Source organism: Asterias rubens, chromosome 1, assembly GCF_902459465.1.
Source record: "Asterias rubens chromosome 1, eAstRub1.3, whole genome shotgun sequence".
Classification (NCBI taxonomy): Eukaryota; Metazoa; Echinodermata; class Asteroidea; order Forcipulatida; family Asteriidae; genus Asterias; species Asterias rubens.
Genome location: NC_047062.1, coordinates 8958789 through 8984149, shown reverse-complemented (window position 1 = coordinate 8984149; position 25361 = coordinate 8958789). Strand labels below are relative to the sequence as shown.

Sequence of the window (25361 nt, the reverse complement as noted above, 5' to 3'; positions counted from 1 at the left end):
AAATCAAGGCCGAAGAGTCAAAGACATGGTTTCTGTGATGTAGGCTAACGTCAACACTCCCCAAATTTGTCTCTCCCCCCCCCCCCCCCCCCCCGTTTGCCTATCCCTCTATGAAAATGTCTACCAGAGCTCGCACCATTTTGAATGTTCTTGTTCTTATATTTGGCGTGTCTTTACGCGAAACGCCACCCCTCGGAGTTGTTCAAAGTCCACTCCGCAGCAGACTTGTTTCCAAGTCTGGAAGGCCTAAATTAGGACGGCCTATGAGCACCGCACACGCTCTAACGTTGGTCATATTTGTGCCTGATGCAGACCGAGATCTCAGACTTGAAATCAAGTCTAAATCCGCAGAGACATGGAAGGAAGAAACCAGGAAGAAACTCGACCAAAGATCTGCTGCCCGGCATTGTTGATTCAGACTTTGTAGATTCACAGTGTTCAGGAAGTTGTCTCGCTCGTCGTAGTCACGTCGCTTTGCACCTAGAGCAGTTGCTGTGTAGTGTATGTACACACCACCCGGATGTCGGGCTTTTACGCTGATCTTTGCAAAGAAAGGTTAAATAATAATGATTAACTTTCATTAAACTTGTTTGGTGATGATTGAAAAAGGGGAAACATTTCCGTATGGCGCCACCACTTTTTCATTCGATATGAAATAATATAGTATCTAATTTACCTCAATGAGATATCCCTTTTTGTACAAATTAGTGAAAAAGTGGTGGCGCCATACGGAAATGGTGGCGCCATACGGAAAGTACGGAAAGTTATCCGTTATCCGTATTAAAGAATGTACAATTTGATTAAAACTGGTTTCTCTTGAAATGCTTATCAAGGCAGGGTCGGTCGTGAAGTTGTCAATTCGAGAGAGAGGGCCTGAGATTTGAACAGTTCGTAGTGGATTTCATGTTGAATCTGTTAGTTCTACGTTAGGACGAGTACGTCCTAACTCGAGATAAGACTAGTCCTAACTCTTTGTGAAATCCACCCCAGGCCAGCTATGGACGCCTTCTCAATTGAATTTTCATTCTTGGCCCTCGTACCTCCATGGTGAGCCTAATACAGACATGGTGAGCCTACAACACGGAAATCTGGTCCTCGCTATATATTGATCGGCATATGATAGAGGGTCCAAACAGGCAGCATCAAGCTAGCACAAAGAGTTAGGACTAGTCTTATCTCAAGTTAGGACCAGTTACTCGTCCTAACTTAGAACTAGCCATACGTTTTTGATATCCCCTAGGACTGGTCCTAAGTTAGGACCAGTCCTAACGCTTTGTGAAATCGACCCCAGGTCAGTTTTTCATGGGTTTTCAACCTTTAGAACATGGAGGTTGAATTTGGTGTCTAATTATAGCTATCTGCATGCTCTGGCAGGTAATAAAAGATACAATGAAAAACCTGGGGACATTGCACATAGAACGGCACTAAAGAAGTTAATGTATGACACTCTTGCAATTAATTTGAGTGCACTCTTGTATCCAAGGTCCATAACCTACAAAACATAATTAATTTTTGTGTGGGTTTTTCTAAGAAAGTGGGTTGGTTGTTTTTTTGGTTTTTGTTGGGTTTTTTTTTTTTTGGGGGGGGGGGGATATTTTGCATCACAATTAACCTATGCATTTCTGAAATTATTTAGCTTTTCAAAGCTTGTTAATTTTTATTTTTTTGTTTGATTTTCTTTTTATCTTGCAGATTCCCAGATCTGTTCGTAAATGTGAAGATGATTGCACGAATTACAACGAAATATGGCTAGCTGAACATTGTGTAAGTATTTATTAAGTGTTTAACCAAAATTATGAATGTAACTATATTAGGGTACACCATGATGAGGGGTTTAACCAAGAAACTCCCAACTGCTCTCAGGGCATTCAAGGTTTTACTTCCTAAAAACAAGATTTGCTGAAGATGTACTTCCAAAAAACAAGATTCGCTGAATATGTACTTCCAAAAAACAAGATTTGCTAAAAATGTACTTCCAAAAAACAGGATTTGCTTAAAATTTACTTTAAAAAACAAGACTTGATGAAGATGTACTTCCAAAAAACAAGATTCGCTGAATATGTACTTGCGATGGCACTAATGCTTTAAATGGGCTTTCGTAGCATGAGAAGATCAGCACACTTGTACTTTTATTCACTAGGGGCAAGCTAAAGAACTATAGACAGTTTTACATGTTACAGCGTATATTAGGCCTAAAAGGGGACACTTTACAGTGTCTACATTGCTCCATGATTAAACCCATTGATCAGATGTCCCCTTTGGCCTTCGACCAAGTAGTTAGGAAGATGTTTCAGGTTGTAGAACTCTTGCTAATGGGGAAGTGAGGAAAATAAATTGAATTGACTTTATAAACTGCCGGTAATAAGAAATACCTGTGGATGGTTTCGTAGCAACAACTACTTCATCAGAACCAATTAAGAACAACTTCTTTAAAGGCAGTGGACACTATTGGTAATTACTCAAAATAATTATTAGCATAAAACCTTTCTTGGTATAGTGAGTAATGGGGAGCTAATGGTAGTATAAAACATTGTGAGAAACGGCTCCCTCTGAAGTAATGTAGTTTTCGAGAAAGAAGTAGTTTTCCACGAATTTGATTTTGAGACCTCAGATTTAGAATTTGAGGTCTCGAAATCAGGCATATGAAAGCACACAACTTTGTGTGACAGGGGTGTTTTTTCTTTCATTATTATCTCACAACTTTGATGACCAAGAATTGAGCTCAAATTTTCACAGGTTTGTTATTTTATGCATGTGTTGAGATACACCAAGTGAAAAGACTGGTTTTTGACAATTAAAGTGTCCAGTGTCTTTAACCAATATTAATATGCAGAGCACCTAGTTTAAATAACAAACAATTACTGTGTTTCTGGTTATGAAGTCAAGGATGCCTTATAAAGTGAAATTTGTTCACTGTAGCTCCCAGGCCTGAGGAAACCGGTAAACAAGAGTGCTTTAGAAACACTGGTTTAACCCCTGCAAACGATTTGAGCAAACGACTTCCGAATTAACATACTTGCCCTCTATTTGATCTTGTAACTTTCATACTAAACAGAATTGAAAGATATTTATCAGACTCAAAAATCAAAATTCAAACATAATCTTTAAAGTACAGATGAGATGAGGTATATTATTCAACAAAATCACAAGACTGCTGTTTTTCTGGTAGTTCAATTTACCTGCTTGAGGCTAAAATCACTGGCCTTGCGCCTTTAGTCCAGTGTGAATCTGGAGCCCTTCGTGTTACCAATATTGTGGACTTGATGTTTCTCAGAAAGCCTCTCATGGCTATTGGAGATTGACAATCACAATATTGGTGTGACTCTACTTTTCCAAGAACAGAAATGATTTATTCCTTTAAAGGGAAAGTATACCACTGAATTTTGGAACCGTTTGATTGTTTTATGAATCCTATATAAATGTAGATTAATATGAATTAAAATTAACCTGTGAAAATTCCTCATTTTTGCAAAATTGCAGAGCGGTTTTGTCCACGCAGGAAGAAAAATTGGGAATTGGAATACACAATCTGAGAAATGTATCTGACAGTAACCTTTCTCAACTTCAAAGTTTGGGAAATAAAAACCGATGTCTTTTTATAACAACATTACTTTATAATTTTTGAAAGCTGCTTCTAACCGAGTAAATTTTCTAATACCATTCATTTTAAGGGTGATCACCAAACCGATACATTCCCTTTAAAGACAGTGGACACTATTGGTAATTGTCAAAGACAAGTCTTCTCACTTGGTGTATCTCAACATATGCATAAAATAACAAACCTGTGAAAATTTGAGCTCGATTGGTTGTCGGAGTTGCGAGATATTAATGAAAGAAAAAAAAACACACTTACAACACAAAATTGTGTGCTTTCAGATGCTTGATTTCGAGACCTCGAATTCTAAACTTGAGGTCTTGAAACCAAATTCATGGAAAATTACCTCTTTCTCGAAAACTACGTCACTTCAGAGGGAGCTGTTTCTCACAATTTTTAATACTATCAACCTCTCCCCATTATCGTTACAAAGTAAGGTTTTATGCTGCTAATTTTGTTGAGTAATTACCAATAGTGTCCACTGCCTTTAATAAATACAATCCAGCGTACGCTTTCCAGCCACCTGATGAAATATTCACAGGAGAGATTGTGCAGGCGTGGGCCATAGTGCTCATTTCCGTTTAGATCATGTTTTTTCAACACATGAGCCCGAGGAAGTCCTTGCAAGCTCCATTAGCCTGGTCTTGTTTTTCTGGAATGTTTAACACCTATAGTGTCACTGCCTCCTCATCCATTGCTAGAGAAAGCTGCCAGATCATGGCTTGGTTGTACCTGTAAGCGGATAGACATTCTCAAGAAGTACTTAAAGAGTGTGTGTGTGTGTGTGTCAGGAAGAAAATACAAATATTATTTTGTTGGAACGCTGCGTTTGTGAGTGGTGGGCATGTTATTGTATGGATGAAAACAGTATGTACACTACACCTTAATATAAATGTCTGCATCTCATGTCATTGCTATAAACTCGGCGGAGTTTGCATAGCAAAGTCAAACCCGATTCGCACTTCAAAACACTAACATAACAAATGCATTCAAGCTTTTTTGTCTATACTACTTTGCATGCTTGAGCACTGAGGGAGCAATATACCACAGAATTGATCCAATTCCACATATCTTTTCCCCCTTGAAAACAAAAGTTTTAGGTGAAAAAAACATTCAGTGACTAGCTGCACCAATGATTAGAACAATTGCCTGTTGTTTGGGAGTCTAATGAGTCTATTTCTTAAAGCTCTGTATCACCTCTCTATCCATTCAATAACATTATGTGCACTATGATCTTGATGGAATAGCGCCTTATACATTGTAACTATTATATTATGATGTAATGGAACCCAATAACCAATAATTGTCAGACAGGTAATCGAATAGTCCATAAATCAAGGTTTTACTCAAGAGTGTCATTAGGTGAGGTTTGTGGTAGAATCTTGTATCTCTGATCGTCTTCAGTCTCTTGAAGACATTCGGAGAATACGGAGCGAAACTTTGAGTTATGCCATCCATCAGTTCTTTTCAGAACCAACACTATACTCAAAAGAGATTTACACATGGTGCTACCACTGCCACAAACCTCTCCTATAAATATTACCCTATCATACAAAGTTTCAACTCCTAAAAGTTTGTTGTGTTATTTTGTTCTCCTGTCTGATAGTTTCAGCCTTAATTTCTGGTCTGTCTTTGTATTTCAGTTCTCGGCAGACTGCCAGGCCTCCTGTGACAACCTAACACTGGAATCAGGTAAAATAATGTAAACATAATACTTGATGAAGACTGAAGAGTTAAGTTAGAAAATCTGGAACTCTCAGGTGTGTTCATGACCTCAAGTGCAGGGTTTGGATCGCCGTCATGGTGGGTGTGACATCCCCACCCTCCAAATGCAGGGGGTGTATCCCCACGCCCAGTATGTTTTCCCAGTATGGTAACACAAGATAAATTGTATTTACAGTGTCCAAGGGTGGATTTCACAAAGAGTTAAGACTAGTCTTATCTCGAGTTAGGAAGAGTTACTCGTCCTAACTTAGGACTAGCCATACGTTTCTTATATGTCCTAGGACTAGTCCTTACTCTTTGTGAAATCGACCCCAGGTCTTGTATGTGACAGGGGAAATCCACAACACCATCTTGGAACTCAACATGTTTAAGACCAGAGGAAAAACTTCCTGGCACAGTTTCTCAGTTTCTAATATGCATTTTAACTGTTTGTATTTATAAAAAAATAATAATTTTTTTTTAAAAAAGCAGTTAGACATGTAGGCGAAGATTTTTCTCATGTGCCTTATGGGTTTTAGTATACTTCAATATTACTCAATACAATGGAAATTTATAGGTATTGTATCAGAATCAAAGTCAGAAGTTCTTGTTTTTGTTCGATAAGTGCACAGTGAAGTATCAAACAAACAAAAACTAGACCACTCGAGTTACTGAATTTACTTGCCTGACGTTAAAATTACTAGCCTTATGCCTTTGGTCCAGTGTAAACTTGTAGTCTCGGTGTCCTTATACAATCACTGAACATTATGTGGCAAGGAGATGTGTTTTTGTGTCGTGGAGTAGCCTGTATATGTAACAGGGCCCAATTTCATAGAGCTGCTTAAGCAGAAAACACTGCTCAAAACATTTCTGCTTAGTAACAATAAAAAAGATTGCCAGTCGGCACAGCTAGATCATGTTATTATGGGAGATACCATTTTAGGTGGTAATCATATTCTGGTAAGCATAATTTTGTTGTGCTTAGCTGGTTTATGTACTGAAGCCGCAGCTTTAGGCAATTGGACCATGGTTGTCAGGAAATTGCCTTGTGTGAAGTGGCAATTTTATTTTTCAGACAGTATGCCTTCATACAGAAGCAAATAATGAACGGAACTTTGCGGAGAGGTTGTAGGTCTCCCTAGATAATTGAAATGGTTGTTTCTCTCACATGAAAATAGATGTAACCAATCAGAAGCAGAAAGGGCAAATAAATACACTACTTCACCCTCTGTATAGAATATCCTACGCACATGCATAATTTTTCGGCAACATGATACAATTCTCTTAAGGAAAAGACGAAACGCGTGGGCACAATAGAACTTTTTCAGTGATACAGACAGCTTCAATCTAATGTCGACAAACCAAGTCTGGGAAGAAAAGGGTCATGTCCCTTTTTGATGTAATGTTAACAGTTAGCCATGACTGATATGGCTGGGGACAAGACAAACATTGTGGCAACAAGATAATGGTGTTTCAAAGAACTGCCTCAGCAGAAAAATATGCTTACAAATGGTGCATATGACATGACGATTTGGCAAAACAAATCTGGTGCTAGTTTTGTGTGCTTTTAAGCAGCTCCATGCATTGGGCCCTGCAGTTTGTACATGTTCTGAAAAATGGTTTGGTACAAATGTATAAAATTCTTCTTTTTTTTTCTTTTCTTTTTTTCCGGTCTCACAACAGATACAGGAATAATTGCAGGGCCGCCATTGCTTCATGATGTGAAGACAGTTTCTGGTGGTAGTCTGGTTCTAAGCTGGGAGTCTGGTAACTGTACTACCAGTGTTAAGTGTAATTCCACCGTGAGCATCGTACGTCACAGCAGTGACCTCATCGAATGGTTCTATCAGATTGTCACTAATGGAGATTCTGTAAGTAAAACACTTGGTCAGAAATGCATTATCTTGGCTGTGACAACTGGGATTGATTTCACAAAGAGTTAGGATCAGTCCTAACTTGGGAGTAGTCCTACTAGGAGATATTAAAAATGTAAGGTGATTCCCAACCCAGATAAGTCTTAAGACTATAGTCTTAACTCTTTGTGAAATCCGACCCTGAAAACATAAAAATAATTTTTAGGGAAGAGTTTTGACAAAAATTCCACTTGTTCACCTAATTTACCTGATCTACCTAATATCCTAAAAACATTCAAATAAATAATTTGACATTTGTATATGGTTATATAACCATTATAATAATAATAAACTATTCTTGTATAGCGCATAATCACAATCACAGAGAAGTCTCTATGCACTTTGAGATGAAAACAAAAGAGAATTGTTAAAGTTAAAAGAGATGTGAAGTAATTTCAAAAGCAGAAGTTAAACACCAAGGTTCTGACACTCATATGTTCCAACATTTCTATGTGTTATGATGAAGGATGTTTCAACATGCTTAGGCACTCCTATATATGTTCTGACACACCTAAGTTCCGACACTCATTCCTTTATTCCAACACTCCTACTTTCTGACACCCCAATTCTTCTGACATCCGTCAAATATTTTCCTAGTCCCAATTATGATCCTACTTAAATGTACTTCTTGTGTATTGGAACATAGTGTTGTTGGAACACAGGTGGTGAGGCAGCCTTTAGTTAGGTGTCTCGCCCAAATGACTGTCCAGAAGTATAACTATGAGGAGGATTCAAACCCAAACTAAAAAACAAAACAAAATTAGTCCAAATGCTCCACCTCTACATGCTACTCTACATTCCACAGCATTTATTCTATAAACAATATCTACATTTTACATGTGAGAGTACTTGAAGAAGTAGTGAAATATCAATTAAGAAAAGTTCTCCAATAAATATCTTCATTTCAATTTATGTGTCTTTTCTTGGATGCAGAAGTTCCTCATTGATGTCGAGCAAGATGCGTGTGTGAAATATGTTGAGGTCATTTTGGTCGATGAGTTTGGTGTCAGCCCACCCAGTGACTTAAAAACTGTAGGTATGTCAAATCAAAGCAGTTTAACATCTTAGGCTGTGTTTGAATAAGCAACTACAGCTGCAGCTTTTGCTCTGGGGACTGTGACTAGATTTTCTCACATTGGACATTGATTTTTGTGTTGGGGAGGGAGGGGGTGGTTCTTTGCTGTGGGATCGAAATATTTCTCTGGAAGAATGCTATTGCTATCTGATCTTTAATAATAACAATAATAATAATAATAATGGCTTCTTACTTAGCGTGCATCCATCACTCAGTGACGCTTAAGGTGCTTTAACATACACTATTTTCCTGCAAGGTATGTGGGACTATAGCACCATGGAATGGTTTTACAAGGTGCTGTGTTGCAATATGTTCAGAATCAGATCAGTGAGTTTTCAGATTGAAACTAATATCATATTGTACAAATCCAATAATTATCAAACTAGCCCGAGTGGAATATGGAGAAATAATATATAATTTCTGCGTACTCCTTGAGCTCGCGTATGCAAACAAATTGATCTTCAAGGAAACTTGCCGCACAGATCAAAGCAATAGGTGGTGTTGGAACAGCTGCACGTTTTGCATATAGGCCTACTGAGCTTACAATAGTGAAATACACAGAGTTTAAACAGCGCACTATGCAGGGTGTGATGTTGGCCGTGAGGTATAAGTTCACATCACACTCCTTGTTGCTATGGATCAACCATGGATCAACCAATCAGAAATGAGGACTCAAGTTTGCTTGAAGATAATGTGTCTTTCAGTAATACCCAACATGGGGAGTAGACATTTTCAGTTGGGAGGGCGAAGCGGGGGCAAAAACATAAATAATGGAGGGCTTTTGCTGAGCGGGTTCTGAGCGGGGCTTCATTCACCCTCACCCCACTGGTTACGGTTGGGGAATGCAGACATGGTAAAAAGTGAAGCGTGATCAGAAAGGTCTTACTAGGTGATATATTAATTCTCAAGCTACTTTACTAGGATATTGAAATTGCTCATATCTGTCTAATTTATTTATTAACATGCATTGATATTTTTTGTTCTTTTTAGGTTCTTTTCGAGCCTTCTTGAATGATTCGCTGATAGTTAAAGTTACCCCTGAAACTGTGGGCTCCATCAAAATGGATCTGACTTGGGAGTTACGATCAGGTAATTGTACACATTTATTGTTGTCACTAATAAAGCACCTTCAATTATACACTCTGGAACTCTGTCATTTTCCTGGAAACTCCTTTGAATCAAAGGAGAGTCTCGGGAAAATTACAGAGTTCCAGAGTTTGGGAGTGGATACTGAAAAGGCACAATCGACATAAGGTGGGTTTGTTTTAGGGACAGTTAGAACAGGTTTGTTAGTGCTGAAGTTTGTTTTGGTTTTTTTTTGTCGGGGGGTTGGGTTTCAAATTTAAATTTGGGGGGTAGGGGCTGATGTGTATAAGGAAGTGCCTGCAGGAAGTCCTCTCTTTGTGGCTCTTTTGCAAACATTGGATGTCACAGGCCACTTTGATTTATGAAGTCATGAATGAAAACATATTTTTACATTTCCTAACATCTGGTTTGGTGTTGATGTCAGTGCGTGTGAAGATCTAGGGAAACTGAAAGAGGAAGGCGTCATGGTTGTGTGTCACTTGAAAGAGTTCAGTCATTCTTTATGTCTTGAAGTTTGAAAAAGCGAAGAAGAAAATGAAATAACGTCAAGGTTACTTTTACCATAGAGCAACCTTCTCCTGTTGCAGGATTCGTTTCATATTACACCGCATACCGCTTGGAATTGTTAAGCGATAGTGATAGTCCATGTCAAGATCTTGGGGATATTACTAAAAGAAGACGGCGTCATAATGTTTTTGTGGCACTTGAAAGAGTTCACTCACTCTTTAAGTCTTGTAGTTTGAAGAAGTGATGAAGAATTTGTAATAATATCAAGAATATTTTACCTTCTCCTGTTGCAGGATTCTATTCATATGACATGGTATACTTCTTGGATATGCTGAGCGATAGCTGTCAGGACGAACTTCCTAACACTACTGAGTTACCCCCAGGAATCCAGGAGGGAGTAAGTATTTTTAGTGGAATATCAATCAGCAATCGTATTCTTGGTGTATGCGTACTGTAACCATGAGCTGTAACATTCCATACTATGATGGGCCCAACATTGCTTTCTAGACACTAGAGTTAGGACAGTAGTGATATTTGTCACTGGAAATACAACTGGCCATTTTGTGGTGTCAAACATTTGGTTCTAATTGCGAACTGTATTCTTATTTTTTATATATTTTTTTCTATCATGAAAATACACACAAACCAAACAATTTAAAAAAATATTTACTTGAATCAATGTATTCTACTTAAAATACCTAACCAACCATATGAATTTCATAACAAACGCTTTTTGTAGCCCAAAGCATCCAATCCGAAAGCAATGTGTCCCTTAAAATGAAGCAAAATTACTGTAAATCAAAACTAAGTGTTGGTGTTGTTTTGTTTTTGAAACATGTGGTATTTTTCTTTTATGATCTTTCCTCAGAATGTAACTAAACTGTCAACCAGAATCAGACGTAACTTAAGCCATGAGAAATGTATTGTCAACTACAAGGTAATTATATCCATTGATTCAGTGTAATTGAATTAATGTGGCATTTAATAAGCTTGGGGAAACTGGCTTTGATGATTTCTGTTAAAATTGGTCGTTTGTTGAATCTGTAACAAGATGTTGGTGAAGGTTCGACTAATTTTAGATTGACACCCTGGTTATTGAATGCATGGAAATACAAATTAGAGCATAGAGGGAGTGGATTAATTTTTAAATCAAAAAATTATAAGGAGATATTTACAACAAAAAGTTTAAAATTAAATTACAGAGTAAGGATCAACAAAAGAACGAGAGTATACAAAAAAATAAACGGATGTTTTCTTTATGTATACCGGGGCAGTGACAATATCTATTTCTTTTGAATGTTCATGGATTTCCAAAGCTGAGAGTGTGCGTTACTCTTCAGCTGATCGCCACTCTGGAAAACATATTCTTTCCACAAAGTGTAATTAATAACGATAACATTATGCAGTTCTCATATAGCGCTTTATCACACTCAAGGGTGTCTCAAAAAGCTCATTAGTTTTTCTACAAAAATATGAGGAGCCACATTTGAAATAGAATTGACCCATTTATTTAGCACCAGATAATAGATTACAAGGTGCTGTGGAGCAATCTGCAGCCAACCAGACATAGGCCCAATTCCATAGCGCTGCTTAACGGTAAGCAAATTTTCGTGCTTACTGTAGCAGAAAAATTTGCTGAGGTGCAAGCGTATTTCACAGGTGAGCAGAAAAACTGGGCGGCCATATTGCGCGTTTACCATGAATTTGCATTGTGACATCGTTTATTTTAGTTCGGTAAGCACCGGAAGGTTAGTATGCCTTTTCATTTGCTAACGGTTAGCGGCGCTATAAAATAGAAATCGCACAGTAAGCACAAAATCGGCCGCTTAGCAGCTCTATATGAATTGGGCCCAGAAAACACTAGGGTAAACCCCTTTTCTCACAAATAATTGTACTGGGTTCTTCTCTGCATTATAAAACATGCAATACCTACGGGTTTAGGTCCCATCCGAAGGACGAAGCAAGTGTCTTGCTTTATAAGGACACATGTGTCAAGATGGCATTCGAACCCACACTCTGCTGATCAGTCTGATGCCCTTGAACACTCAGCCATGACACGTCATACACATTATATACAGTTATCTATAAAAAAAAACATTAATAATTAACATCTCCTTTTTCTTTTTAATAACAGCTATATGGAACTTTTGGGAATTGCTATAGAATACGGCCAGTGCATTTTCAATACGTCTATGGTATGAAAACTTGTTTAAAAAAATATATTTTAAATGCTTTGCATTAATATGTTTTTAACACAATATCCAATATAAATAACTAAAAATTGTTTGCCCACAAAGTATCATAATGGAGATTTGTTGTACTATGTCACTGAATGATGAAGTATATATGACATAAGTGTCTTACCTTTTATGTTTTTTATCAATCTTATTTTAAATTAAGGGTCATAGATTGTTTTTGTGTCATTGTAATGCTGATTTGCAGGCAAAATTGGAAAGAAAAAAAGATTTAGTTTAAACTTGTCTGTATGCATGACCTCTTTCCCATAGGTTGCAAAGATATTACTGCTGGGTGTCAGATCAGTTGTAAGTATGACATTTGACATTTTCAAGTACTTTCATTTGTTTGCTTTGTAAACATTTTGAAGAATATGAAATACAAGAAATATTGAAGTTAAATGGTTATATCTAGAAATGAAGTGTTTGTATAATTGCTATACAAAAATAAAAAAAAATTGGTTGCCTTTTAAAAATGATAGGAATAAAGGATAATTGAAAACAAGTTTTGTTTGTCTTTAAAAAAATGAGAGGGGTAAAGAGTAGTTTATATTTAGACAAAATCTCAAATGGTTGTAACTATAGTAAGTGTTTTGTAGAAATGGTTTTTTGTTAGAAGGTTAGTAAAATAGAGCTTCATATCATTTAAACTTCTCGATCATTTGAACTGCTTAACTCTTATTTCTGATTTGTTTCCCCTTAGCAAAATCTGAAAAATTGTCATTGAACAGCCTAAAATGGCTATTAATATGATAAAAGCCAACACCATGTGTACACTGTTGTGTTACTTTGCAAACTGATCAAAGAAAATGTTATTTATTAATTTGTCTATAACATGCACGATATTCTACCTACTTAAGTCTGATTTCTGACTGTTTTGCCCTTGGAAAAATCAGACTAATATTGAGATTAAATAGGGCTTGTTAATTAAAGCCTACACCACATCCACTGCCACATGTAGGTCAGCCCTTGTTCTTTTATTTTCCTAGAACCATCATACCTCTGACGCCATACACAGCATGAAAAAAGGGGAAAAGTGTAGATCCCACTGTTTAGAGGCAACAATTTAGACATGAGTTTTTCTGGATCTTTGCTGTATAAGAAAACACTAAGAAAAGCGTCTCATGCACAGAAACAAAGACATGTACCATTTGATTTAAAATTGTTCTTGATATTCTTCTGACTTGGCCAATTCTTTGAGACTAATTAATTTGTCTGAATCTTGGTTTTGAACAGACGATACTCCCCGGTTTAATCACTCCAGTGTTCGAATCCGAGTCTTCCCAGCCAACATGACGGCGCTCGTTGAGTGGACACCAGAGATGCAGTACCAGCAGGACATTAATGGCTACTGTCTACAGTGGGGACAGTTAAAAATGAAAGATCCTTCCACTGTGTTGGTCGGCCTTATGGGTGGGATCCAGGAGAGTACAGCCAAAGAAATTACTGTTCCGGGAGTGGTGAGTCTACATTTTTAATTCAATCATTATTTGGCGAACAAACCTAAGACAAACCATTACTTGTAACGATCAGAAATGCAAATTTTTTCTAAGATATGCTACAACAAAAAGTCAACCATTCGAATAATCTTTGTGTGTCGAATTTTGCCTTGTATTGCTTTCTTCGTATTTTTTATTGTTTTCTTCATACTTTCTTTTCATGTTTGTTAAACGTGATGTTTGATAATAAACTAAATTGAATTGAACCGAATGGAAAAGACACTAAAATAATTAAGAGAATTCTTGTTTTTACCATGCATGTCAAATCCAGAAACTTTGTACCAAATGCCAGTTTATTAGACATCGTTAAATAACTTTCAACAATTCAAATATTTAATAAAACAATAGAAATATTAAAATCAAACAAGCCTTTGTAAACTCTGGAGTCAGGTTGGCGCAGTGATGTCTTGCATCAAACAAGCCTTTGTAAACTCTGGAGTCAGGTTGGCGCAGTGATGTCTTGCATCAAACAAGCCTTTGTAAACTCTGGAGTCAGGTTGGCGCAGTGATGTCTTGCATCAAACAAGCCTTTGTAAACTCTGGAGTCAGGTTGGCGCAGTGATGTCTTGCATCAAACAAGCCTTTGTAAACTCTGGAGTCAGGTTGGCGCAGTGATGTCTTGCATCAAACAAGCCTTTGTAAACTCTGGAGTCAGGTTGGCGCAGTGATGTCTTGCATCAAACAAACCTTTGTAAACTCTGGAGTCAGGTTGGCGCAGTGATGTCTTGCATCAAACAAGCCTTTGTAAACTCTGGAGTCAGGTTGGCGCAGTGATGCCTTGCATCAAACAAGCCTTTGTAAACTCTGGAGTCAGGTTGGCGCAGTGATGTCTTGCATCAAACAAGCCTTTGTAAACTCTGGAGTCAGGTTGGCGCAGTGATGTCTTGCATCAAACAAGCCTTTGTAAACTCTGGAGTCAGGTTGGCGCAGTGATGTCTTGCATCAAACAAGCCTTTGTAAACTCTGGAGTCAGGTTGGCGCAGTGATGTCTTGCCGCGCCTTTGAATCCTACCGGGGGCACTATATGGATTGAGTTTTTCAGTCCATACTTGACTTTGTGGGTTTTCTCTAGAACAATTCTCTGGGGTTTTCCTCCCACGTCTAAAACTGACAAAAAAACTTCTTCATTGTCTTCTCACCTTGTCTAGATGCTGAAAAGGCTTTGATTTGACAAGAATAACCGTAGATGAATAAAAAAGAAAAGAAAAAAAAGTTTAATTATAAACAAATAACATTTTTCCATATTATTTCACTTGTTGTTGAGGATGATTGATGGTGTGCTCCATGGTGTGTCATTCCTTTCAAACGTTTTATCTAGAGGTATTAAACGGGATTGGTAAGGGCGATTCTAGTCTGAAAGTTTACAGATTATGTTCAAGCGTACACATTTTTTTCTGTGAAATATTTCCTTCAAAAATGAAGAAAACTGTATCTGAAAACTCCCCCAGAATTTGCGGATCTTTTTACATTACTAAAGGACAATGTATTTACATGCTGAAAATTGTGCACAGTTTTTAAACTCCTGACTCGCAAACCAGATTAGATAAACTGAAGCCAAAATAATGTTGACATGTTTGTTATTCCAGTAAAAGTTTCATCACACAAAACAGTGACTAGTTTGTCAACTCTACCAATCCTGTATAATACCTTTGAATATGACACATTCATAAAACCTTATTTTAACAGCTTCTAATTTGTCTTATGAATAGGAAAGTAACAGTGTTTGGATTGAGGGTTTGGAGGCAAACACACACTATGGTGTCAGGGTGAGTACATGGACACTATAGAATAGAAATCATAACTATTTGGACATGGACAAAACTGGACATAAATTATTTTTTTAAGAGTGTGTTTTACATTTTTTTTTAATTATTTATATTCCATATTCAGATTGACTCCCCACTGATGTTTCTACCTTGCAATTCCATAAACGTTGAGTTGACTTTGTAAAAGAAAGTCAATTGCCTTAACTTCTGAACAGTCTAAACAGAGTTTAATGTTCCTGAATAAAATACTTGTATAATAAAGACTATCGGCATTCTTTAGAAAAGAGCGTGCAATTGTCTATTGTTATAAGAGCACCGGCCTGTTATTCGGGAGGTAACCGGCTCCCATCCCGCTATAGTCAATTTGTCTTTTTTCAACCCAAAATTCTTTAAAAATTACCCAGTCAGTTTCCCTTGTGGTTAGTTACTATTGAATTAAAATAGAAAAGTCACATCCCCTTAAGTTGATCCCTCTGCTGCTACTTCCCACATTAAACTTGATCCAATTTTGACTGGCAACCTGGAACAAAAATATTGACAAAATGGGGAGCCGGCTAACATCGCGTCTCTAGAAATAGCTCAGTTTGTAGAGCACTAGCCACATTAATCCAGAAGCCACTGGTTCAAGTCTCGCTCTCATCATACTACATAGTATAGTTTCCCTTGTGGTTTATAACTTTTGATAACCTTTCTTTTGAATCAGACACTTTTTGACATCAATGGCACTGAAGCCGAATTCAAGATGGTTCGTGTCACGGCTTTTAATACGACAGGTTAGTGTCATAGTTTTCAGATTTACCAGATTGATTTGCATTTTCAATAAATAAAATTAAAAATTGGCAGGGCTCACCCTTGTTAACACTAGCCCTATATAGGACTCTTCCTCTGTGTTGTACACAGATACTGTGCAGTGTAATACGAAAGTGTAAGGCTGCCCAGCCCGGCATATGTTGTCTTGTAAAAACTGCTACAGGCTTGTAAGCACCGCCCCTCAACTTGCCCTTTGGGCTACTATGCTCAGATTTCTACCTTTTCAGATGGGAAAAATACATTTTAGAAAAGTGTTAATTTGTTTTTGAGTGTGTGAATATAACTTCATTGACCATCAAAATGGTTATCATCACTAACATTGATACATCTGAAAGAAACATTTCTAATACTACATGTTTAAAAATTGGGCTACTTAAACTCCCTGGGGGCAAGGAAAATGCTTGGTTTACAAGCCCAATGGGCTACTTTTACAGGGGCCTTTCTCAAACCTCGGCTTTGGCTCCGGCTCAGGCCTAGGCTCTGCATGCTGTGTACGCAGCTCAGCCTTTAACCTGCGTTTTGGAGCAGGGTGAATTGCATGGACATCAGCACGTGGAGCCTAAGCCTAAGCCTAAGGCAAGGTTTGTTTGGGATTATTAGATCTTACAGCTGATCTCACATTGTTGATGTTGATCAACACTTTGACTGTCTTCTTCCACTTCAGCTAACATTTTCAAACAACCTAAAGGCACTGGACACCTTTAGTAGTTGTCAAAGACCAGTCTTCACACTTAGTGTATGTCAACATTTGCATAAAATAACAAACCTGTGAAAATTTGAACTCAATTGGTTGTCGAAGTTGCGAGAGAATAGTAGAAGAAAAAAACATCCTTATCACACAAGTTGTTGTGTGCTTTCAGATGCTTTGAAATTGAGACCTCAGCTGAGGTCTCGGAGTTCAATTCAAATATTTTAGTGAGAAATTACTTCTCTCTCAAAAACTACGTTACTTCAGAGGGAGCTGTTTCTCACAATATTATCAGCAGCTCCCCATTACTCGTTATCGTTACAGTTTTTATGCTTATTTTGAGTAATTACCAATAGTGTCCATACAGTGCCTTTTAAAGTGGGTCTCGTAATATGAATGACATATTGAGCATTTGGTTCTTACTGCAGTACCTACTCTGGCCAGTCCACTAGTCATCCACAGCACTGTTGCGCCCACTGAGGACTCCACGAATCTCATTGTAGCTGGTCTGACCACCCTAACTCTTCTCGTTATTGCTTCTGTTGTCGCCGTCTTAGTCCTGCGAAAGTGTCGTCGTGAACGGAAAGGAAACTGCAAGTCCAAAACGAGGATGAGACGAGACGAAGAAAGCATGCCCAACATTTACTCCATTACACCAGTTGAAAGGTAGAAGCAACATTTTAAATCCAGGGGCAGGGATGTCGAAGGCTGCCACTAACAGCCACTATTCGCGAATATTCAGCCTTTAACCCGCGTTTTGGAGCAGGGCGTATGCATGGACATCAGCACATTGAGCCTAAGCCTAAGGCGCAAATATTTGCATGAGTTGAGCACAGCTCAACCGCTGCGAATTATTCATTGCGAATTTGTGACGTCAACATTTGTATCGCATTCGCAGGAAGTATGAACTGGGCTTTAGTCTGTCAAAATGTTTCACAGAGGCCTTCACTCTTCTTACTGTTTTTCTGTGTTTGTTTAGCCCAGAGCCACCGATTCCCGACCGCTGGGAGATTCCTTATGATAGGATTGAGTTTGGAGAGATCCTGGGGAAGGGACAATTCGGAATTGTCCTCAAGGCTATCACCTCGGGCAAGCTATCAACGTACCATACATCTGGTTCCAGCCTCTTCAGGGACTCACTCAAGAGCTGTGACGTGGAAGTTGCTGTGAAAATGATACATGGTAATAACAGTTGAGACAAATATTTGCCTTTGGCTTCCCAATTTCGCATCCTTTCTCATTTGCATATAAATAAGGATTCCCCTGTGTTTTCGCTTGCAATTTTTTTTCTTCTTGTTTGTTGATATTAATTTCATTGTGATATAATTGGAACTTTCTCTAAATTTGTTGAAATTAATGATAACTGTTCTTTCCCTCTGTTTTTGCCTTACATTTTCTACTTTTGGTTGTCTTGATTGGTTGATATTTATTTGAATTGTAGTGAATTATTTATTGATTTTGATATATTTGATAATTGCATTTTTTCTAAATTTTTTGATTTTAATGATAACTGTTCTTTCCCTCTGTTTTTTTTTTTCCATTATGTTTTACTTTTGATAGTTTTGATTGGTTGATGTATTTGGTTTGCAATAAGTGATTTCATTGACTTTTATGATTGATTTATTTTTGTTGGTTGTAATGCTGCTTTAAAAATTCGATTATCATTGATATATTGATCTTATTTATTTCTGTAACTACATCAGTTATATTGATCTTGTCACAATGTGGGGCATTGTGGCCGAGCGGCCAAGCAAACTGGACTCAAGCTCTGGTGTCTCTGATCAGCAGAGTGGGGGTTCAAGTCCGAATCTTGCCACATGTGTTCTTTTAAAAGCAGGACACAAAAATTATTGCTCTGTCCTACACTGATGGGGCCTGTAAAAATGTAGTTTGTGTTGTGGGTTGCACATACAGGAACATTTTAAATGGGGTTCGGCATGAAATATAGCAGCACTAGGGTTTTAGCATTTAAGGTGCATTATGATTTGGTCTCACATTAAAAACATAGCATTTCTTATCTTGTTGTAAAACACAGAATGGGCGCTTTGATTTGCCCCTTTGGGTTGAATTATGGCACTAGTATAAGAACCCATTAATATTGTTATTATTTTCTTGATCACTTTTGGCTTGCCTGCATTCGTGCACTTGCTTTCCGGCTTTTTGTGATTTCTGTATATGCTTTTTCCTTTTTTCCCCCTTTTTTTGAATTCTTTAACTTGTTTCTTAAAAATTTTAGAGTTAAAATAGGTTTACTTGCCTTTTGCATGTTAATTGTTATCTTTGCCTTTTAGTATTGTAGTTCAAGTTCAATTCTGCTATTGGCTGTTACTTTAATTAGGCTTTTAATAAGCCAATAAACTAAATAAATTTATTTCCAATACAAGTTTTATTTTTTATTATTATTGGTCACAAACTAATCATTAACTCTATGGATTATTTTGGTTCAGATACGGCTGATGAGAGTCAGAAGAAGGAGTTTCGCAGAGAGATGAAACTAATGAAGGATATCGGCCACCATTCTAACCTCGTCAGCCTACTTGGATGTTGCAGTCTGGATACCACTCCTCTCTGTCTAGTAGTAGAACACTGTTGCCATGGTGACCTCCTTCGGTTCTTAAGAGCAAATCGAGACATTGTGGTAAATACAAATACTCCCTGGGGAGTATACAGCCTGTGCAACAAATAATAGCGCTACTAAGCTAAATCAATCACAAGAACCATCTCGGCCACACAGGTACCCATTTACCCCTGGGTGGAGAGAAGCAATTATAGTTAAAGGCAGTGGACACTATTAGTAATTGTCAAAAGACTAGCCTTCACAGTTGGTGTATCTCAACATATGCATAAAATAACAAACCTGTAAAAGTTTGAGCTCAATCGGTCATCGAAGTTGCGAGATAATAATGAATGAAAGAAACACCATTGTCACACGAAGTTGTGTGCGTTTAGATGGTCGATTTCAAGACCTCAAATTCTAAATCTAAGGTCTCGAAATCAAATTCGGGAAAATTACTTCTTTCTCGAAAACTATGGCACTTCAGAGGGAGCCATTTCTCACAATGTATTATACCATCAACCTCTCCCCAGTACTCAGCACCAAGAAAGATTTTTACTAATAATCATTTCGAATAATTACCAATAGTGTCCACTGCCTTTAAGTGTCTTGCTCAGGGACACTACGACTGACCTGGACTCGAACCCACTCTCTGCAGAACAGAAACAATAGAGCTTTAATTTCCTCCACACAAAAAATACCCGACCAAATAAAAAAATAATGCACATATTCGGCCACAACCATGGTACACTTTTTTTGTAATGAACTCTAAATCTAAATTTAGACCACATTACAATCTTTGTAAAAAGTAAGCTTTTTGATAATACTAATTATAATAATAATATCGAAGTCTTATATAGCGCACGTATCTACCAAACAAGGTACTCAAGGCGCGCTGAGTATATACAAACTTTCAGAAAGATAGGTTATTGCAGTGATGAATTTTGAGACCCAATTAGTTAGCACCTTTCAAGGGTTTACAAGGATAGAAACTATTGGGGTGTTTTTTTTTTTTTTTTTGGGGGGGGGGCTAACAAAGTATGACCTTACCTTTAATATTGCTTGTATTGTATATTTCAGGCGTATGCAGAGACGACTGGGAGTCAGCCAGATACTATAGAATCATTAACACCAAGTGATCTGATATCCTTTGCAAGACAAATTGCACGTGGTATGGTGAGTGTCCAAACATCTTTCCAACAGTATGCATTCATTTCTTTAACAAGTTAATTGATTTGTTAGTGTACTGATACTGCCTTAAATTACAGTATTTTCTCTAAGGTTTCATAACTATATGGATTTTAATGTTTTCTAAATTATTAACCAGGAGCATGTTTTATGGATGAATGCTATATAAATTGTCATTTTTGTTATTAGTGCTTTTATTGCCTGATGTGCACCTCAAACATTAATTGGGATATGGAGAAATGGCTGTGCCCACTGGTTTTGCAAACATGATTTGTTAAAACCATTCTCACGGTGAAGAAAACAACGGTGTTCCAAGTTTACAGTTTCTTTATTTATTTTATTTTCCCATGAAGGAGTTTCTGTCGCAGAAAGGTTTCGTCCACCGTGACCTAGCAGCAAGGAACATCATGGTCGCCAATGACAAGACTGTTAAGATTGGTGATTTTGGTCTGACTAGGTACGTGTACGATGACCATATTTATGTGCACAGACGAGGAGGTAAACTGCCCATTAAATGGATGTCAGTGGAGGCGTTGTATGATCAAGTCTTCACCACGTTCAATGATGTGTAAGTGAACATTTGCATTCAAATAAGTTGGTTGTTGTTTGGTTTTTTATTTATTGATATTCAGTCGATATAACCCCCACTAATTGGTTTAATAAAAAAAACATTAAGATACATAGCGCTTAGAAACCCTGCATTAAACGCCATATAAATACACGTTATTATTAGTATTATAATAGATGTTAAATTTGCATCGGGGATAAAGAATATTGAGTTTTTTACCCATACACCGATGTGTGTTAGCACTGTATACTCAGTACTTTCCCGAGGTACTGTAAAAAAATATCACAGGCATGTTACTCGGGTGGGATTCGAACCCACGACCCTTGCAATTCTAGAGCAGTGTCTTACCTATTAGACTACCGAGGTTGCCCGCTAGCTAAAGGCAGTTCGAATCCTATGTTTTGGCAGCGGGTATCGAAACGATATGATTGATGTTAAATTTGCATCGGGGATAAAGAATATTAATTTTTTTTTTTACCCATACACGAATCCCACTTGAGTAACATGCTTGTGAAATGTTTTCACAGGACGCGGGAAAGTACTGAGTATACAGTGGTAACACACATCGGTGTATGGGTAAAAAAACAAAATTAATATTATTATGAAAAGGACAACCAAAAAATCCAAGGAATTTATAATAATAAATTTATAGGCCTATAATATTACTAATAGTTAAGCATTTTGTTTTTGTGTTACTGGAAGTGATTTTGTGTCATTGCTCTCCCCTGTTTAGGTGGGCTTTTGGAGTTGTTCTCTTTGAGCTGATAACCTTCGGTGCCTCGCCTTACCCCGGTGTCCATAATAAAGAAATCCCTCCTATGCTGAAGAAAGGTTACCGCATGCATAAGCCGGACAACTGCTCAGAAATACTGTAAGTGCAAAGAAAATTCTTAATGACCTAGAAGTATTAAAAAGAATATATCCATTATGTAAAATATCTGTGGTTATATTCAATTAAATTCGACTCAACTCAATTCGGAGACTTTATTTTTCCTTTCCATTTCACTGGTTTACAATACACATAGGCATACAAATTAACATTAAATCAAGTAATAATATAATACAGTGAAAATGGAGGCAAACCAGATAAGCAGTTGCTTATTAGACTTGGTCTAATTAACATAATTGTTGGCATTTACATTAATGTAGATTGTGATTTAACGCTACCTTTCCCCAACCTTTCAGCTATGCCATCATGTGTGCCTGTTGGCATCCATGTCCAGACGAACGCCCCACCTTCACCCAGCTACGCGACAAACTTGAAGCATTACTAGAGGAGGATACACCCTATCTTAGCTTCAGTCCTAACTACAGCTCCTTCCCGTTCATGGAGATCTCCGAGGAATCAGATGACGAAGAGGAAAGAGATGTAGATCAGAGTGAAGAATCAGGGATAAGATCAGAGGAGACGATTGCCATGACGATCATGGATGGCGGTGATAGCATCGTCAAGATGGGTTCAGACGATGTCTTTGTAGAGACTGAAGTGAGTCAGCCGATGCTGGATAGTGGGAGCAGCAGCTGGAAAAATAAAAAACATCATCTGGGTGGAGAGCTACAGAAGAGAGACTCGGGTCTCGGGAGTGATTATGTGTACAGCAGCGGAAGAACGACATTGGAGGATATTCCTCTGATCTGAAGTGGGACCATTTCAACAGAATGAGATCCAATGAGAACATGAAAGTACGACAGAGATTGAAGGGTTCATGCCGTCAGTCATTGTGGCTCACTGAAGTGCAGGAGTAATCCCAGGAATTACACAACAGAAGATGGTTCCACTACACTAGCTCTCTGAATTGCCATATTTTTATTTGCAGTGGAGAAGGGTTTTGGAAACCTCAAAACCTAGCACAGGCTGTCAGCCAGACAGGAAAGCTGCTGCAAAGAACAACTTTTGCTCAAATTTATCATAGGGCTAGATCTGGGTAGGTCTGTATGCCTGTACAATTTGGTGCACAAATGATTGGGTGAAAATATTGTCAAAATCTCCCAGTAAAAGCCACAGTATTGGTGTCTCATATTACTTAATATGAAAGTAAACATGAATATACAAATTTGCAGTATCTGTAAAAACATAAATCTGGAAATAAGCCAGGATTATATTTATATGTAAAAACAAATAATTTGATTGAATGTAAATTGCTGTAAATTCTTAAACCCTTGAAACTTCACCCTATATTATAAACTCTTGATATTTTTAATCCTATATTTTTAAGGGGAAAAGTTCAGATAAAGTAATAACTTAAATTCAACCTGACATTGAACAAAGGCTAGATGTGGAAGGGGCTGAGTGTGTGGGCTTTTAACTCAAATGATGCAAAGTTATTGTCAGATTTTAAGTGACACGTTTCAGTGATAGGCAAATATTTATTCTGGTACCCTACTTAAGTCATCAATTGATTAGTATTTCAACAGAAATTGCACAACGTGATTAGCTTAAAGGCAGTGGACACTATTGGTAATTACTCAAAATAATTATTAGCATAAAACCTTTCTTGGTGGCGAGTAATGGGGAGAGGTTGATGGTATAAAACTTTGTGAGAAACGGCTCCCTCTGAAGTGCCATAGTTTGGGAGAAAGAAGTAATTTTCATGGAATTTGATTTCGAGACCTCGGATTTAAAAACTTGAGGTCTTGAAATCAACCATCTAAACGCATACAACTTCGTGTGACAAGGGTGTTTTTTCTTTCATTATTTTCTCGCAAGTTCGATGACCGATTGAGTTCAAATGTTCACAGGATGTTATTTTATGCATATGTTGAACTGTGAAGATTAGTCTTTGACAATTACCAATAGTGTCCACCGCCTTTAAATAATTACCAGTGGAGAAATGGTTTACTTCAACTCTGTTGCAAGCATTTTACTTAAAGGGTGTTAAACAAAGGACCATGTGATCAGTGCTATCACTACAAAAGAAGAGGCTCAATAAAAGAGGACATCAAATCTTACATTTCATCATGGAGACTGCACTGTATGAATTTGTTGTACATTTGTAGATGAAGATAGGGGGCCACTTCAACAAATTTCACACCTTGTCTTTGAATAACTCTTGAACTAATGTTGAAATTGTGACAACATCAAAATTAATATTACACGGTATAGGGTTACTCTTTTTGTAACTAGGTTGTACAGTTGACATTTTTAAATAGCTCAAATCATACACAATTATGCCATATAAGGTGCTGCAGCTCAAACATAACATGGTCACTGTTGGTAGTAGGTAGACTGATATAGATATGACTTTAGGAATTATTGGAAAATGAAGAATGTTCTGTTCTTGAGCAAAGATGAAAATTTTACCACCGGAACCTTAAGCTTTTAAAGTGTTATTGGAGGTAATGGCTGCCCTGTGAATGAATTCATTAAAATATTGGTTATCAAGAAAAAGAATTATTATAAACCACAGCAACAATCATTTATTTACTGCTCACAATTATTGTGTCATTGTTGAACCAGAAAATGACAGAAAGTTCAGTTATTTTGACAAGTCGTTTCTTTCCTCTTGTAGTTTCTTCAAAACTTGCCAATAGAGGGCACTGTGTAGCACCATCGTACAATACACATCTCTGTCATCGCTCAATAAAAGTGATGTTTCAGTCGATAGGGGGCACTGTTGGACATCACCACTAAAGTTGCGGCACCGAAGTTGGTTTGGGTGGGGAGGTAACACAACATAACTTGTCAAAGCAAAATGTTCCAAGGGGCCAGCAACCTGTCTCTGCTGTATCCCCATTGAAAGCAAACCAGTTAATGAATATAAATTCAGTGTTTTCCCGCTATATTATTTCCTTGCATTTATTAGAGAAAACACGATCCCATGTGTTGCCGTGCACCATTTTGTTGTAAATACGAACGCATGGGGAAATGAGTAGCAATTGGAATTCCTGTAGGAGTTGAGTTGCGACTCCCTAGAGGTCGAACTGTTTTCTTTTAGATCTCTCTATTTTGACAGTTGGGGACCATTTTCTTTAAAATGTGGCCCATAAATGTTTGACCTCCCTAATAAGTTTTTCCATGTTTTCATCCCAACACATTAATAGGTAAATCAGACCATGATTTTCGACGTAGGGCCCCCACTCTAGTTTGATTTCTGATTTTGTTCCCCTTGGAAATGTTTCCCTCTCAAAAAAATGTTTAAAAGCTGGTGATTTTTTTAAAAAGCTATAATGAAAT

The 25361-nt window shown here is 37.5% G+C and overlaps 1 protein-coding gene across 1 annotated transcript; it reads left to right on the top strand.

The window, feature by feature from the left end:
- Positions 1–549: 549 nt before the first annotated feature.
- On the top strand, positions 550–23694 carry LOC117296185 (tyrosine-protein kinase receptor Tie-1-like; the record flags this gene model as incomplete). Its single annotated transcript, XM_033779080.1, has 20 exons — positions 550–555; positions 1693–1764; positions 5239–5287; positions 6983–7170; positions 8146–8248; positions 9278–9376; positions 10174–10277; positions 10749–10817; positions 12015–12075; positions 12388–12423; positions 13351–13574; positions 15323–15379; positions 16083–16152; positions 17306–17543; positions 17857–18059; positions 19325–19515; positions 20512–20607; positions 20973–21187; positions 21921–22058; positions 22373–23694. Coding segments are annotated over 20 exons (2673 nt in total), but the record flags the coding sequence as incomplete, so codon positions are not given.
- Positions 23695–25361: the final 1667 nt, after the last annotated feature.